Source organism: Struthio camelus, chromosome 5 (assembly GCF_040807025.1).
Source record: "Struthio camelus isolate bStrCam1 chromosome 5, bStrCam1.hap1, whole genome shotgun sequence".
NCBI lineage: Eukaryota > Metazoa > Chordata > Aves > Struthioniformes > Struthionidae > Struthio > Struthio camelus.
This window is the reverse complement of record NC_090946.1, coordinates 58139725-58154675: the sequence shown is the minus strand read 5'-3', so window position 1 is coordinate 58154675 and position 14951 is coordinate 58139725. Positions and strand designations below refer to the sequence as shown.

At 40.5% G+C, this 14951-nt stretch overlaps 1 protein-coding gene across 19 annotated transcripts in view; it reads right to left on the bottom strand.

Annotated features, from left to right (window-relative positions):
* The window catches only part of TTLL5 (tubulin tyrosine ligase like 5), a 140018-nt gene that overhangs the window by 85401 nt on the left and 39666 nt on the right, over positions 1-14951 (bottom strand). For 14 of the 19 annotated variants that reach the window (XM_068946606.1, XM_068946612.1, XM_068946608.1 and 11 more), the window contains 8 exons: positions 13574-13615; positions 10458-10571; positions 9979-10070; positions 9292-9354; positions 8179-8217; positions 7039-7184; positions 5729-6014; positions 1447-1567 (listed from right to left, as the gene is read on the bottom strand). In XM_068946606.1, coding sequence (XP_068802707.1) covers positions 1447-1567; positions 5729-6014; positions 7039-7184; positions 8179-8217; positions 9292-9354; positions 9979-10070; positions 10458-10571; positions 13574-13615 — 903 coding nt within the window. The remainder of the gene's footprint in view (positions 1-1446; positions 1568-5728; positions 6015-7038; positions 7185-8178; positions 8218-9291; positions 9355-9978; positions 10071-10457; positions 10572-13573; positions 13616-14951) is intronic. The other 5 variants (XM_068946611.1, XM_068946610.1, XM_068946619.1 and 2 more) reach the window with 1 other exon arrangement.

Genomic DNA, 14951 nt, shown 5'->3' with positions numbered 1-14951 from the left:
AATATTTTTCAAAAACCGTGTGGCAGATTAAAAAAAAAAAATCAAGCACCAACAACATCAAATAACCTGTAAAAACCAATATTTAGACAACCTTTCCAAAAAAACAACCTGTAATGTGCTAAAAGAGGCCTGTGATGAAGTGTACTGACATAAAACCCTCTCAGCCCCATCACAGGGAAGAAGGCCGTCTTCGTCAGATAGCTCCACTGTAGTGATGAGGCTACATTTCATCACTGTTCATATATGCACGTTACTGCCACATTTCTGCACAGCAACAGAAGAGAACATTGAAGGCCGAATGAATCCAATCTCCCACCAAGCAGGCCCCATTTCAGTATGACCTCTGCTGGGGGAAACACAGGGCAAGACACATCTTAAGGCAAGATGCATTGTGCGGGTGTTTTGAACCCCTTCTGTCTCCCCTCTGGATTTGCTTTTGGTTAGGAGCTCTGCTAATGCATAAATGAGCTGCCTCACAGCCAAACTATTGGATTTCACAGCTCGCCTCTCACTGCCATTACACCAGGCTGGTTTGATCTGTTATTTTAAACATTATTTTTCACAGTGCAGCAGACAAAGTGACTCTCAAAAAGCCCATTTTAATTTTCCACTTGGAAAGAGTAGGGGTAACATTTTCCACTGAGTCGACTGATTAGTCTTGACAAACAGTTTTATCTCTGAACTGCGCTGGCTGTTTCCCTGCAACATGCATTCAGCAAGAATCCATCTGGGCCTGCAGAAAACTCAAGAACCTACTGATGCTTTTTTTTTTTTTTTCTCCTCCTTCCTTCTCTTCTCTGAGAGGGGATCTGGGCTTGCTGCACTCGGTAAAAGGTAGATACATCAAATATAGGAACTCTGATGTACTGCCTATAAAAGTCCGTAACACACACACACACACACACACACACACAAAGGCTAGAAAGTAACTTTCCCTACTCAGTGGCTCTTACTTTTTCTCATCCATCTAAAAGCAACAAAGACGCGTAAGCACAGATGCTTGCAAAGAGTAAAACAGTAGTACACAGGAGAAAAAGCTAAGCTGGGTACCTGCTCTAGTTGAGTGGATGAATGCTTTGTTTAGTGCAATCACAGAAGAAATCAGATATTGGAGGGTAATCTTACAGATTCTTAGACAGAAGAATTCAAAAGCAGGTAGGCTCAGAGCTGGGAGATGCAGGGAAGGAGAACCAGTGAAAGATTTGAGTAGCTCGAGTGTCAATCACACTCTAGTTATTAAGAACTGTCTATTCCAGCTCTGCTCAGATGTCAGTCAACATTTCTACCTGGTCTGTATGCTAAAAATCCAGCTCTGGCAAATGGACAAACATACAGTAGATAAGTATAATCTGAGGGACTTCACCTCTTCCAAGGATGGGAACTGATCTCAAAACTCTCTGGGCAGATTTCAGCTGAGCTTCTCAGGGCCAACAGAAAGTTTCTTACCATTTGCTCATCCTCTTTGGCAGCCCAAGCAGCATTCTGGATCTGGTTACCAGCCTCCTTCATCAGTCGCAACTGAACATGCTGTAGGTAGGCAGAGAAAGCCCTGCGAGCCTGCACTTTGCTGTGGACGAAGAGAAGAACAGTCAGATATCCTCAGAGCAGTAAAGGAAAGAGGCACAGCTTACATACTGAAGTACAGTCAGCAAGGACCACCTAAGTGCAAATATGTTGAGTTCAAGGGAAGGAACATCCCTTCACCCAACCACCATTTTCAAGGGGACCTTCATTTCACTAGGATGGGGCAGGAATTCCAGGAGATACAAGAGACAGTAGATGCTCTCTGAGTTCTAAGACCATCTCTAAAAACGGAGTCCTCTCCTTGCCTTTTCACAGTCTTAACAACTCTCCTCCAAAAGCCAACCGCCTGAATATCAGTAAAACTCTGTATTTTTAAACCCAATCAAAGGCTCTCTTGGGGCTCTGTCTTCACAAGTGTTTTGAACATCACAACAGCAGACCATTAAAAAAAAAAAAAAAAGGGCTTGGGACCAGTGCCAGAGCTGTAACAAAGGCCCTGCGATTCCCATTGCAAATGAAAGAATGAAATCTGTGAAAGTGAGCTCTTCCCCTGCTGGCTCAAGGACACAGGCCAGATTTCACTGAGCAAGGCACCACTGAAGAATGAAAGAACACCAACAAAATCTGCTGTGCAGCTGGCTGAACATGTTGGGAAGCCATGAGCATAAACTGAGGAGAGGACTGAGGCAGGACTGGGAGGAACACACTGATTCTCATCCCCTCACAATGGTAGTCACTTTAGCGAACAAATCCGTCACAAGAGAAATTCCTGAAAACTGCCTAATTCTGTTCACTGTCATCTTGGTCTAAACCCTCCTCTCCAATTTCTGCTCTGCCCCTCTCTACTCTTCCTCAGTCCCCTCCACAGCCACTACAGGCTGTTCCTTGCATTGCCAAGCATGATTTTTCCTTTCCTTTTCATAAGGACATAGAAGCAGATGGGCTTTAGTGTCAGTGACTGATTCCCCTTCTATTGCAGGCAATGTCATAATTTTTTCTATACAATTATTAAGTTTCATCTTAAAATAAACTAGATTTTTCAACCCATTACTTCTCTGGAATGCTATTCCAGAACTCATTGTTCTAATAGTTAGGAACCTTCTTTTACTACCCAGGCTAGCTTCATTCACGGTCAGTTTACATCAGCTTGCTCTTTTTCCAACACTGTCTTATATCTTAAATAACTTCAACCCTGATGGGTCTCCTATCCTGAATGTACTCATTAAGAGCAATCATATTACTTCTTAGTTTTCATTTTGTGAGTGTGAACTATCCAGATCTCTTAGTCTCCTCTTAAAAAACACTGACCAGCTGATGAGACTAGCAGCTTGTCTCCATCTGTTTCAGTTACAGTTCATCTTCTTTGAACACGGGTAATAGGAACTGTACATAATATTCCAGATGAAGTCTCATCAGGGACTTGTACAATGACAATAAAATTTCCAGTGGAGTTAGGGAAGTATCTTAAGTGATACACCCTAGACCACATTCATTACTTCCACTCATGCATGAGCTGGAGCTTCACAAACCTCCTGCAATTAACAAGCATACAAGATATTTCTTCTTTTAAGTCATTATCAGCTGATGAACACCCAGATGAAATAACTTCTGCTGTATGTTACTAGTTCTTAAGAGCACGCCCTTGCACTTTGCTACTGAATTGCACCTTATTCATATTATTCCTACCCTCAAGGTCATCCAATCCTTTTTATATATATTCCAATATTTTTCTCTAGTGACAAAATCTCCCAAATCTTTTCCATCAGAAAATTTCATTAGCACATTTCCACATTTTGTGCCATTCCTGAACCGATTATTAAAATCAGCCTCAGGCTGATTATTGAGGAACTCCACCATTTTTTCTTTACTTGTTCTCTGTTTCTAGACACTTATATGGTCCCCATGACTGTAACAGCTCTCCATCTCCATGTACAAGCGTTCCTGAAATTTCATCAAAAACTCAGCCCAGAAATTTAGTCTTCTTGTTTTATATGTCTGTAAATTTCAGGAATAGTTCTTCACAGTGTTATAGAAATCGTACAAAATAGCGGCACCTATAGGGATCACTGCATTAACTTAGAGTGTATGTAGGGAGATAAGAATTGAAGTTAAAATGCATTATTTGTATTTATGCATCAGCTTGATCATTAGCTTTTGATGCTTCTGGAAGACCACGCCAGGGCCAAAGAGCGGCTAAGCAAATGATGAGTTCACAAGAGCCTCAAACATCCTCTCTGCTTGGATACTCTTAGTGGTTCTGCTTTAACCAGAAGAACTACAAGATGTCTTCCAGTGAACTCCAGAACACACAACAGGCCTTGTAACACCTCGAGGCTCCCTATCCTGACTGCTAGTCACCAAATCCACCTTCTCTTCCCATATGAGAGTAATGCCATAAGGAGAACATTCTGAATCCCAATTAAGAATTAATACTCCATACATCAGGCCACCATATAGATCAGGGAAGCCTCTCTCCTGAGGCTCTCTAGGAGTAACTCAAACATCTTATAACCAAGAGTCTAAGATTGGTGCTGGCAGGACTTAAGTACCCTCATTATCAACATCAGCACATTAATACAGTTCTTTATCTGCATCTGACCCTTCTTCGATTCCAAAATGGAAAATTGCAAAAGGTCCTTGAGGTAAACTGTAACACTGTCTCCCTTATGGTGTGCGGAATTTGGAGCCCAGAGGCCTTAGATGAAGAACCAAACAACTCCCTTTACTTTTGATTTCCCTGGGGATGGCACAGGGGGGAACACTGTTCATTCCACTGTCACCTCTCCACCAAGAGTATCCAACATTTGGAAGGTAGAGAAATTGCCTCGTCAGGCCAGCTAGAGGAGAGAGAGAAGTCCTGCCATTTATAAGGGCTGACCAGGACAGGTCTGGTTTCTTTCAGATGAAAATTTCATTACTTCAGCTCCTCAGCCTGTAGACCCTGCAGCAAAGGTTTCAACAGTGACAGATCAGATGGGGCTAAGCCCAGCACAATCCTGGTGAATGAGGTCATCACAAGCCTTACACACTTCTGGGGGGAATCCCAACAGCACTGGGTGCTGAGCACGATTTTGACAGGAACATCAGACAGATCTTGCACTCTTGGCAGGATTTAGTTCTATATATAGGTAGGTGAGCTCAGCATGGCTGTGTCTGTCCCGGAAACAGGTTTCAGAATCTTCCTATGTCACAACAGCGAATGCCTTAGCCACAAGAAGGCAGCAGAACAATCCCAAAATTCATTTGATACTTCATAAATTCTGCCAGAAACTAAACTAGGAAAGCAGCAGCAAGCAACTAGAATTATTTTCTCTACTTTTGGACTTTTTTTGCACAAAACATGATACTGCTTTCTATCCAGAAGACAAAATCCTCCTACACAGATATGCTCCCCCTTTCTCTTTACCCTTCCTCTCCTAAACTGTCTTACTTAAGGAATGAATCACTCTTCTAAACATCTACTAGGTCCCTGCTTGGTGACCTAATGGGTCATACAATTTCCTCCAGTACCACATTTTTACAAGCAACTGAGCCACGTATCAAAACATATTCTGCTCCACCTTATTGTTTTCAACAGTGGGCAATGAGATGTCTCAATAACTTATCACTCTCAAATGACTTTCTATCTCACTTTTAGGAGGTGGTGACACCCTGCATGTCAGAGACTGTTTGTTAGAGGTACAAATTCCATCAGCAAAAATAAAAGCACAAAAATTAGAAGACTACATTTTTCTGGTGAGGCAGCACTTAGCTATTCCTTCTCAACTTTTCTTGGATGGCTTAATATATGTTGATACACACTTCTGTGGAAATGCAAAGAATGAAAAGACAAATGTTAGCATTCAATAGCAGGTACCTTGCATTAAGACAGAAGGTATTTTAGAAGCCTGAGCTGACCAAAGAACAGCTTAACACATCAGATTAAAGAATGGTATACAAAGCATAAGCTGTAGTTTACATTGCTGATCCAACAGGTCAGGTATTTAGGTAAACTGTAGGTCTTTGCAGCTATCTCCTTTTTGTGCCAACTAGACGCTAAGGCAGCCCACAGTTAGATAAAAATCTGAGCCCATATCTCTAGGCTCTTACTATCTCCTTACACTCATATTCATAATGTGTCACTAAGCATATATCCTCAGCATCCATATTTTAACTGATACTAGCTGCTAGATAAAACCCAAAGCAATATGCATAAATCTCTCACCTTAAGTTTCCATTCTCTTGAAGAATCTGCAACAGGTTAAATTGAGATTCTGCCTCTGTTTTTTCAAGAAACTGCTCTCCTCCAGTCTTCTTGTCAAGTTTTTTCGGTATATTCTCTTGACAAGCAGCTTTTACCAGTTCAGAGACCTTTGTCTTGCTTTTCACCTGGGTGTCCAAAAGAGAGCCAGCAGTTCCATCTAGCTCTTCATCTTCATCTGCATCTGCCTCCTCTTCCTCCTCACCCTCTGTGTCTGACTTGAGGGATAGCTTTGTGGGTTTTGATGTCCCTAAAATAGAGGAGAAATGACCTGTGCTAGCTTTTTAAAAAAAGAAAAAAAAAAAAAAAGAGGGAGAAATATCCTGATATCTGCACCCTTCGGTTTACTCTTACACTCTTTTCTGCTAGAAGGAGAGAACATCATCATTTTAGAATAGCATCTTAAGTATCATTGCACTTTATTAAATATTCTTTCTGGCTTTTTGCTTGTGCATCAAATAACTTTGAAGCTCATTCCCCCGGTATTAGAAGACAGACAAAGGTTATCGTCATGTAACAAAGAAGAAACAAAGAAACAAAGGCATTTCCCTATGCTGCATCCCAATTCTTTTGCAGATCTTTGATTCATATATATGCTCATCTTTTGTTTTTTGTGTCAGAAAAATCAAAGCTAAGAAATGTAAGCCTTCATATGCACCAATACAATTCACACGTATAACTTCCTAACCTACCACCAAAAATCATTATATATCACACAGCCTCTCACAGGGCAGGCTGTATTAGGTAGCTACTGGAAAGAGATTAGATAAAGGCTTCAGGAACAGCCATTTGCAAGGAACATTCACCTCTGTCTGCTTTTAAGGTTTTCCTACATCAGCAGAATAAAATTTCTCTCATTCCCATGTCTTAGTCACTGTTGTGTAGGAATTCCAGTCTGGAAGCTTCCACGTTTTTAGCTTTCTCTGAAAAGTTGGAGAACTACAGAGGCACATACATACTGTCGATTTCTTGTACTCAAAAATGCAACTGGAAGCTCAACCTCAAGAAAATATTGATTGCCTTCAGTCACGTATCTGAGGATGTGGAATGGTGGGAATGGAATTCCAGGTACATAAAAAGGCAGGGAGCCCAGAACAGGAATGAAATGAAAACTATTAACTCTTAAGATGAAAGCTATTAACCTTGACCACTGAATCCCTTTAGGGACTACAATAGCCAGAGCTAACAGCCCCGTTCACCTAGATTTCAAAAGAAAAAGTCCTTGCTTGCTCGTTTTTAACTAACTAATCATCTGGAACTTTAGCCGTGCACACCTGATGATCTTGTCTGTGCCACTCGTGCCTTGCGATGACATCGCCTGCGCTTCCGTAACTCCAGTGAAACGAGCTTCCTCTCATAAAAGAGAGCATTAGAGTCCGCAGCTTCCAGCTTCATATCCAGCCTTCCACAAAGACTGGCTCTGGGAAGCATAATACACAGAAAACCTCAGTCTCCCTTTTTAATTCTCTCCTTGATGATCCAAGAGACCTACGAGATTTAACTTCTTCAAGAAACAGTTTTCCTGACACAGTGAAGAAATATTTATGATTAGTCTAACTTTCTTGCATGTAAAGCCAACAAACATTTGAAGGGAGATCCATTCAGAGACTTGCAAGTACTTTATAGAACATCATCTCTCCAAGTCCCAAAACTCATGTATCTAGCACCATGCTTTCATGACTCAGCAGCTTCTATTCAATACGCAGCAGCTCAAGGCATAATTGGTAAGGAAGCCTCAGGTGGGGTCTAGGATTACAAAAGAATGGAGAGAAGGGGGAGGGGTGCACATGGACCTGATTCCCATCTTGATAATCTTTAGTTTGTTCTTCCTTGTTAGGTCAGAGGCAAGAACTTTATCGTAATCCAAGTGAAAAGTGACACAATTCCGCAATTTCCTTCTAAACAAAGGAGAAGGGAGTCCTGCCAGATTCCTTAAGGGAGACAAACTAATAACTTTCTGTCATTGCAGAAAGATCCAGCAAATGGCTCCTTACAGTGCAAGTACAAATATCTACAAAAATTTTCTCTTGCTCCACTCACCTTTTGGATCTAGCAAAGTGAATATGTGGGTACATGAAGTCCAAAAACCTGACACATTATAGAGTCATTTAAGAGAGCTCACCTATGAGGCTCACCAATACGGTAGGAGCATCAGAGCAGCAAGCCTAAGAGGAGTAGCTTTAAGATCCAATCCAATAAAACTTAAGCTCTCCAAATGCTGGAATATTCTTTGTTTACACCATTTACTTTACAGAAATGGTTGTGAGGGGTAGGAGCAACACAACCCTTTCTTATTTTGATGGGCTTCTGGTGGAACGGGTGTTGCCCAAGGCTTTGAGAGGTAATGTTGTGTAATTCTAAATTATAGAGTAAATCCTACAAAAAACAAATTATTTATTTAAAAAGCCATTTACCGGGGTCTCCCAGTGACCAAGTCTCTTTTCATCTTGCCCCTACAAAGGAAAAAAGGGCAATAGGTTACCTTCCATTCTGGATCACCAATAGGATTTAAAAACCTACAAAGTCTTTCACATGAAAAATGAAACAGGATCTCTTGTGAATCACAGAATCACAGAATCGTTTAGGTTGGGTCATCAAGTCCAACCTCCCTGCTCAGGTAGGGTCCTCTAGAGCATATTTCCCAGGATCACATCCAGACGGGTTTTGAATATCTTCAGGGAAGGAGACTCCACTACCTCTTTGGGGGGGGGGGTATCTTATCCTAAAGGAGAGAAAAACAGCTCCAAAAGAGGAACTCTGAGTGGCTGTCCTCTAACAGACACTTGCATCCATCTGGCTCAAATTGGAGAAATATCACTTGGAGCAAGCCTCTAGAAACATTCCTGAAATTATGCGGTGAAAAATCTTACAGTGCTGTTCCAGGAAGAGCTTCTGTAAATAGTATCTCCTCCTCAGTCAGCAATCTTACCCTTGCTCTATAGCTACTTTATTGTCAAACTCAAATCTAGAGAAGAAAAGCTGAGGTGGGGAGGAGGAGGTCTAAACACAGAGTGAAAAATGTTACATACAACTCTTGGTGGAAGTTTAACTACCAGCATGAACTGTGATTTCCACCAAAGCACCACCCAGAGTCGCATCAAACCATGTTTGCACAGGTCAAGAGGTAAAGGCAGGGATAACAAACCTTTGGAGTAAATTTCAGTGCTTACTTAACAGGAGGAAAAGCTCTGATGCAACTGTAAACTTGAAAACAAATGCAAGCAAGGACCTCCAAACAGACAAATCTAGGTGCTTAGAGGCTTCCCCTGTCTATAGTCTCCTCTTCTCTACCAATGACTCCCATGCCTTTTGCCCATTGCCCTTTTTGCCCTTGAATTCAGAATTGCAGCATATAAAAATGGGAGAAACGTCCACAGTCACTGGCATACTAGTAGAAAAGACATGTGCAACCATGTCTATTATTGTAAATCACAAACTGGTGTTTATAACATTGGATGAGTGAGGAATAAATCTTTTTCATGCTGTTTGTGTCCCTTGCCTCTCTCCCAAATCCAACAGCTTTCTACCTGTCCTGGAACAGACGTGTAGCCAGCATGTAGTTCATTGTCGTCTTGTGCTCTAAGAAGGACCTAGAAAAATAAGATACAGGATATATTAAGGTAGAGCTCAACACAGTGCAAGGCAGCATAATACAGACAGAAGTCATCTATAAAAACCATCCCAGAAGAAGTAGATTGAGATAACATGCTGTATCACAAAAGAAAAGAGGAAAGGAGGAGAGCTATAATTTCTCAGCTAAAGTTCCTGGTGAGGCAAGAGACAGGGAGAAATATTACAGACTTGAGGCAAACAAGAAAAGCAGGATGCAGTATCATTCACAGGATGAGTCCTATAAGGTGTTCATGGCCTAATGAGAGAGTATACAGTATGTGCAGCTCGAGGACGTGAAAGCAGATAGCAGAAATGGACAATATAAGGTGAACATATTTTTATTCTGACAGAAAAGCAGCATCAGGATCTGTGAAACAACATTTAATAGCCTTCTCTAAGGTGCAGTTAGACAAGCTGTAGTTAAAAAAGGATCAGGAAAAAACATCCCCAGCACTAAGAATAAACTGTAACCTTTAACAAAGATCTCAATATGCTCCTCTCTGACTGCTAGTCTGGTTAATCTGCATGGATCTGCACAGACTATCCCTTAACACAAAGCATCAGTACAACAATGAGCCATTTTACTGGAGACTTATTATTACCCATAAAGATCCCATGTTAATGGGGTAGGGAATATTCGGATGAAACCTCCTCTCCGCTCATTCTCCTCTCTCACGCGACGAAGAACTTTTATCTAGGAACAGAAAGAGGAAAAAAGCCAACAAAATAGATACAATGGAAAGTAAACCGTGGAACAACACCTCAGTTCCAAAGAATAAGAAGGCTGTTATGGCAGTCCGGGGAGTGAGCTGTATACATACAATATCCATAGGCAATTTCACCTTACATTTAAATTCTGAAAGAGTCTACCACTACAGCGCATATGCATGCTTGGCATGACTGAGGGCAAGGACAGTACTAGCAGTAAAATTTAGCAGTTTTGTTCTGAAAATTTGCATTTTTCTAAACAGACTCTTTTGTCCTGTTTCTCGTACACATGCACTAGCTCTTCGCTGAGCAAATATCCCCACATACTGTGTGAAAGCAAAGGTAAATACAAGATGTTCAATGGCCTACTTACCTCCTCCATGGAGAGACCTAGCACAGAGCTGCCTTGCCTTCCTGTTGCTTTTTCCCTGCCTGAGGGCATTAGGTTTTTCATTTCGGCATCACTGGCCGACAGAGGACGGGCACGCTGTAGAGACAGTGCAAATCCAGATTTTTGCCCTTTTCCTCTCTCAATTTATTAAAAAAAAAAAAAAATCAGTTACATTCAAACTCCAGGCCCCCATGCCCAGCAGAATATACTCTCTAAGATACTACAGCCAGAATTCACATGCCCACACTCCAGCTACTGAAGAATCCACACGCCAGCAGGCGCTAAGCACAAGGATTCACATTCCTAGTTTTTAGCACAGCAGGACTCACAACTCAGGCATCAATGCCAGTATTCACACCCCTAGCCCCTTCAGGAAAACCATAAAAAAATCCACACCCAAAGGGTTCTAGAGCCAGGATTCACACTTATAGGCCCCAAGTACAGTGGCATCCACACCTCAAGGGCACCAGAACGATGATTCTCTGTCCCAGTTGTAGTGACATACTAGAAAAATAGAACTGTAATTCACTGATGAGATAAAGTTGCAGGAAAAAAGTGAAAAATTCAATTCAACACTCATTATACTTATTCTTTCGTTACCCTATTGCCGGATCACAACTTGCTACTTCTTGCACTGAGCAGACAGATCTTGTATATGAAGATACATGCTGCAAATTTGCATACATGTGTAAATTTAAAAAACAAAGAGAAAAGAAATAATTTGCAGAAACTCTCTCAAGACCATTCTTAATCTAATATGTTGTCCTGATCAATTATAACAAAGCACAGGAATTCAAAGTATCTCCAAATTACCAGGATTATAAAATCTCAAGATCCCAACAAAACTGAAAGCCTTGAACATGTTCTCAACAGCATTTTAACTGGGCTTAGGCCCAAGTTCACATAAACTGCCTTTGTAAAAAGAGCATTAAAACAGTTTATCTCAGAAGGTCTCCTGCCTTTATACAACAATCAAACATCCTGTTAGCACCATACTGAGCAAAGAATGTAACAGAAAACCTTCTTAATCTAGAAAGGAGAGAAAAATACAGTAGAAACCTTAAGTGAGGAAAGCCTGAGGTGCTCAGATTCATAAGAATCTTCAGAAGAGATCAGGTTGTACCTTTATTTCTAAGGACTATTTGAATGGGAATTGAATTCCAGTCCATCTGCCTCATTAGAAATTGCAAGCAGCTATACAGAATCTGCAAGGGAAGCAACTGCAAAAGCAACAGGGGTTGTACTAGAATGGGCTGCATAGGACATAGCAAAATCGAAAGAGTAAACTGATATAGCAGGTACCACCTGAAACATTTTGTTAAGCCTAATGAAAACCGAATCAGTAAAAACAAAAGAAAACACACAACAGTCTGCACAAGAGAGTAGGAGACACAAGCATTTTTAGAAGAAATAAAAATGTTAGTAGTCAGGCAGGTTTGTTTGATGCTCTAGATGACCTTAAGTTGAAAGTTTTTTAGTTTTTCCTCCTAACTTCCCCTTATGTCAGAAGGGCAACCGAACAACTTTGCTTTAACACCTTCCTCTAAAATTTCTTACTAGGTAACCTCCACTTAAAAACCATTTCCTGACACCACCATTAACAATCATGAGAGACTTGTTGCTCAAAGACAATGTTATAGGAAATTTTTCATCTTATCAGATAATCTCCTTTTCTAATGAAAAGCTTCAAAGAAACAGTCTTTATTTTTAAAATACAAACAGAAAATATATGCCTGTCTATCGGCACACTGGGACTATGACTAGAGAAGCTCTGGCTCCCACCTGGGAACAAACTACTTTACTGTCAAAATGGTAGAGGAAAACCCTAATTTTACTGAACCTCCTGCACTAAAACTTTCTTCAGTCTTTCCCTGCAGGATTCTCTCTTGCTGTAGCATAGAAATGTCTCCAGCTTCATAAAGTTCTTGCTGCTTCTTTGACCCAGCTTATCTTTTAAAAGTATAGATAAAACCAATGGCTTTGATTCATCTCCAAATTCTGCAAGTCTCTCTGGTTTCAGCATGATTCTCATTGCACTAATCATTGACAACAGCTGGCAGAAAGATCCCTCCTATTTTCTATAAAACCTCATTATTCAGTTAGATTTTTTTCTAGTCTTATCTTTTCTCTTAACCTCAGCTAAACTTATACACAATGGCATAAATGACAGTCCATAGAATGAATTAAGCTCTCAAGACGATTCCATCTGTCCTACCTTCCTTCCTGCTGGGAAGCTTCATAATTGCTATTACGCTAGCACAGGAAAGCCCAACAGCAAAATGCTATCTACTGTGTCCCTGCACAGCCTGGGGCTTATAATTGTAAGCTAACACCAATTTGTCCATATGGCTTGCAAGGAGGGCAGCAAATTGATCCAGCTTCTCTAGATGTCAAGTTTGGCTTATGTTAAAGGTATACAGTTCTACATTTTTTCTGTTAAGAAGTCCTTTTTCTCATCCTCTCCAATTATTGATCCAGTTCACCCTTGAATTTTTGAAGCTTCCTTACTTCTGAAGTAATTACTGTTTTACAAATAGTAATTACTTCTCTTGCCGGGCCACATGAATTTTGTCAAAACAGATTCACCTGTGCTATCCTCTTTCATTCAGACCTATTCCATACCTTGTAGTACGCAGAGAAAATTTCCTCCTCCTCCCTTCTGATAAGTGACACTCCTCTTTACTGCTGCTTTCACCAACTTTTCCTTTACCTCTGCACTTTTCAATGACTTGCCAGATCCTGAATATACACTGTGCTGCCATTGTCTTCATCATCTGATGACAGTGTCAACTTTATCTTTAAAAACCTATATCTGATTTCTTTAAAATGCAGTTCAAAAATACCTGCAGGCTTAAGAACCTCTGACAGGTTTCACCCAGCTGATCTACCCAGCTTGTCTTATTCCTGCTACATGGAAAATTATTCCAGGACCTATCCATCTCTTTTTTTCTTTTCTCCTTTTTTTTTTTTTTTTGCATAGGCTACTTAGTTGCATAATATATTTTGGGATCAGCTGTGCCAAAAGTATTGTACATACTAACATTTGAAATGGCATCCCTTACACGGGTAAAGAGAGCTGAATAAAGCCCAGTACTTACCAATCTGGTGTTTGTCGGTCGGGACTGCGCAGACACAGGACGCTACAAGAGACACACAAACGGAATAAAAATCTTGTGTTCTTCAAGACACTATCATCCCTACCTGAGCTCCAGAGAAGTGGTGAGTGCCCTAAAGCAAAAGGGTATAACTAAGGTTCAGAGAACTAGCTAATAGCTTCTATCATCTCATTTCAGATCTTGCTCCACAGATCCTCCACAAATGCATTCTGTCTCCATTCCAGACACAGCACTAATCTTAAAAGTCAGATGTGCTCAACGGTTCAGAATGCATCTGAACAGAGGTATAATTTTCAAAAGCACACAGAAAAGAGAGCTCTGCAGCAGGGTGAATGAACTCAACTATCAAGACCAAAATTCTTATTTTATGCATGATAAATATTTTCCTCTAAGTAACTCTCTATTAGCTATCTATTAAAGAGAAACAGGTGCTATCAATCTGAATTCTTCATAAACAGAGGGGAACAGAGGGGAAAAATAGCAAAAATCCTGAAATTCCAGAAGCCATTTCATTTTAATATCTCAACAACATTCCAGTTCTGGTGGACAAATAAGATATTATTTAACATTCAAGTACAGGTGTAGAAACAAACAGCAGGATGTCAAAAAGCAACCTGTATTACCTAATAAGGATTCATTTGGCATCAGGCCTATAAGCAAGCCCAATTCAATGGTAGGGGGTAGGTTCAAAAGAAAACTATTATCATCGCAGCTTAGATTCTTCTCGCCTTTGGTGGCAGTCAGGCTGCCTTCCTCCTCTGCAATGCCCAAGAGGAGGAAGGGGCATAAAAAAGGATCCTCAAGAGACCCATCTATCATTTCTAGCTATATTACAGCCAAGTTCTCCTCTACAGTTGGTCCTTACAAAACAGGCTTAGGTCTCTTTATTGCTTATGATTAACTGAAAGGACTCCAGCCCAAATCAACAAAAAGTTATAAAGGAAGTAGATAAATTGTTCATATCTCTAGAGGGTATTAGTGATCTGAGAGTCAAACCAAAGAAATTGCACAAGGAACTGGCAGTCCAATCTGGTGAAACTCAGAAACAGAAGTCACCATACATATCTCATGACAAGAACGCTAGTTTCAAGATGTCTTTCCCAGAAAGTGACCTTTCCACAGATTAAAGATGGCCTATGTGAACAACTAAAACTTAAGAGATCATGAAAGATTTAAAAAAAAAAAACAAAAGAGATCCAAAGTATCCTTTGCAACTGAAAGTGGGAACAGAATTATCAAAGACTCGATACAACCTGAGATAAAACGCATTCAGCAAAGAGTAGGCCAAAACATCCTGAACCATGTGAAGAGCTATACACCTATTTACCCATAGATTTTCCACTTAGCTATTTAAAAAAAA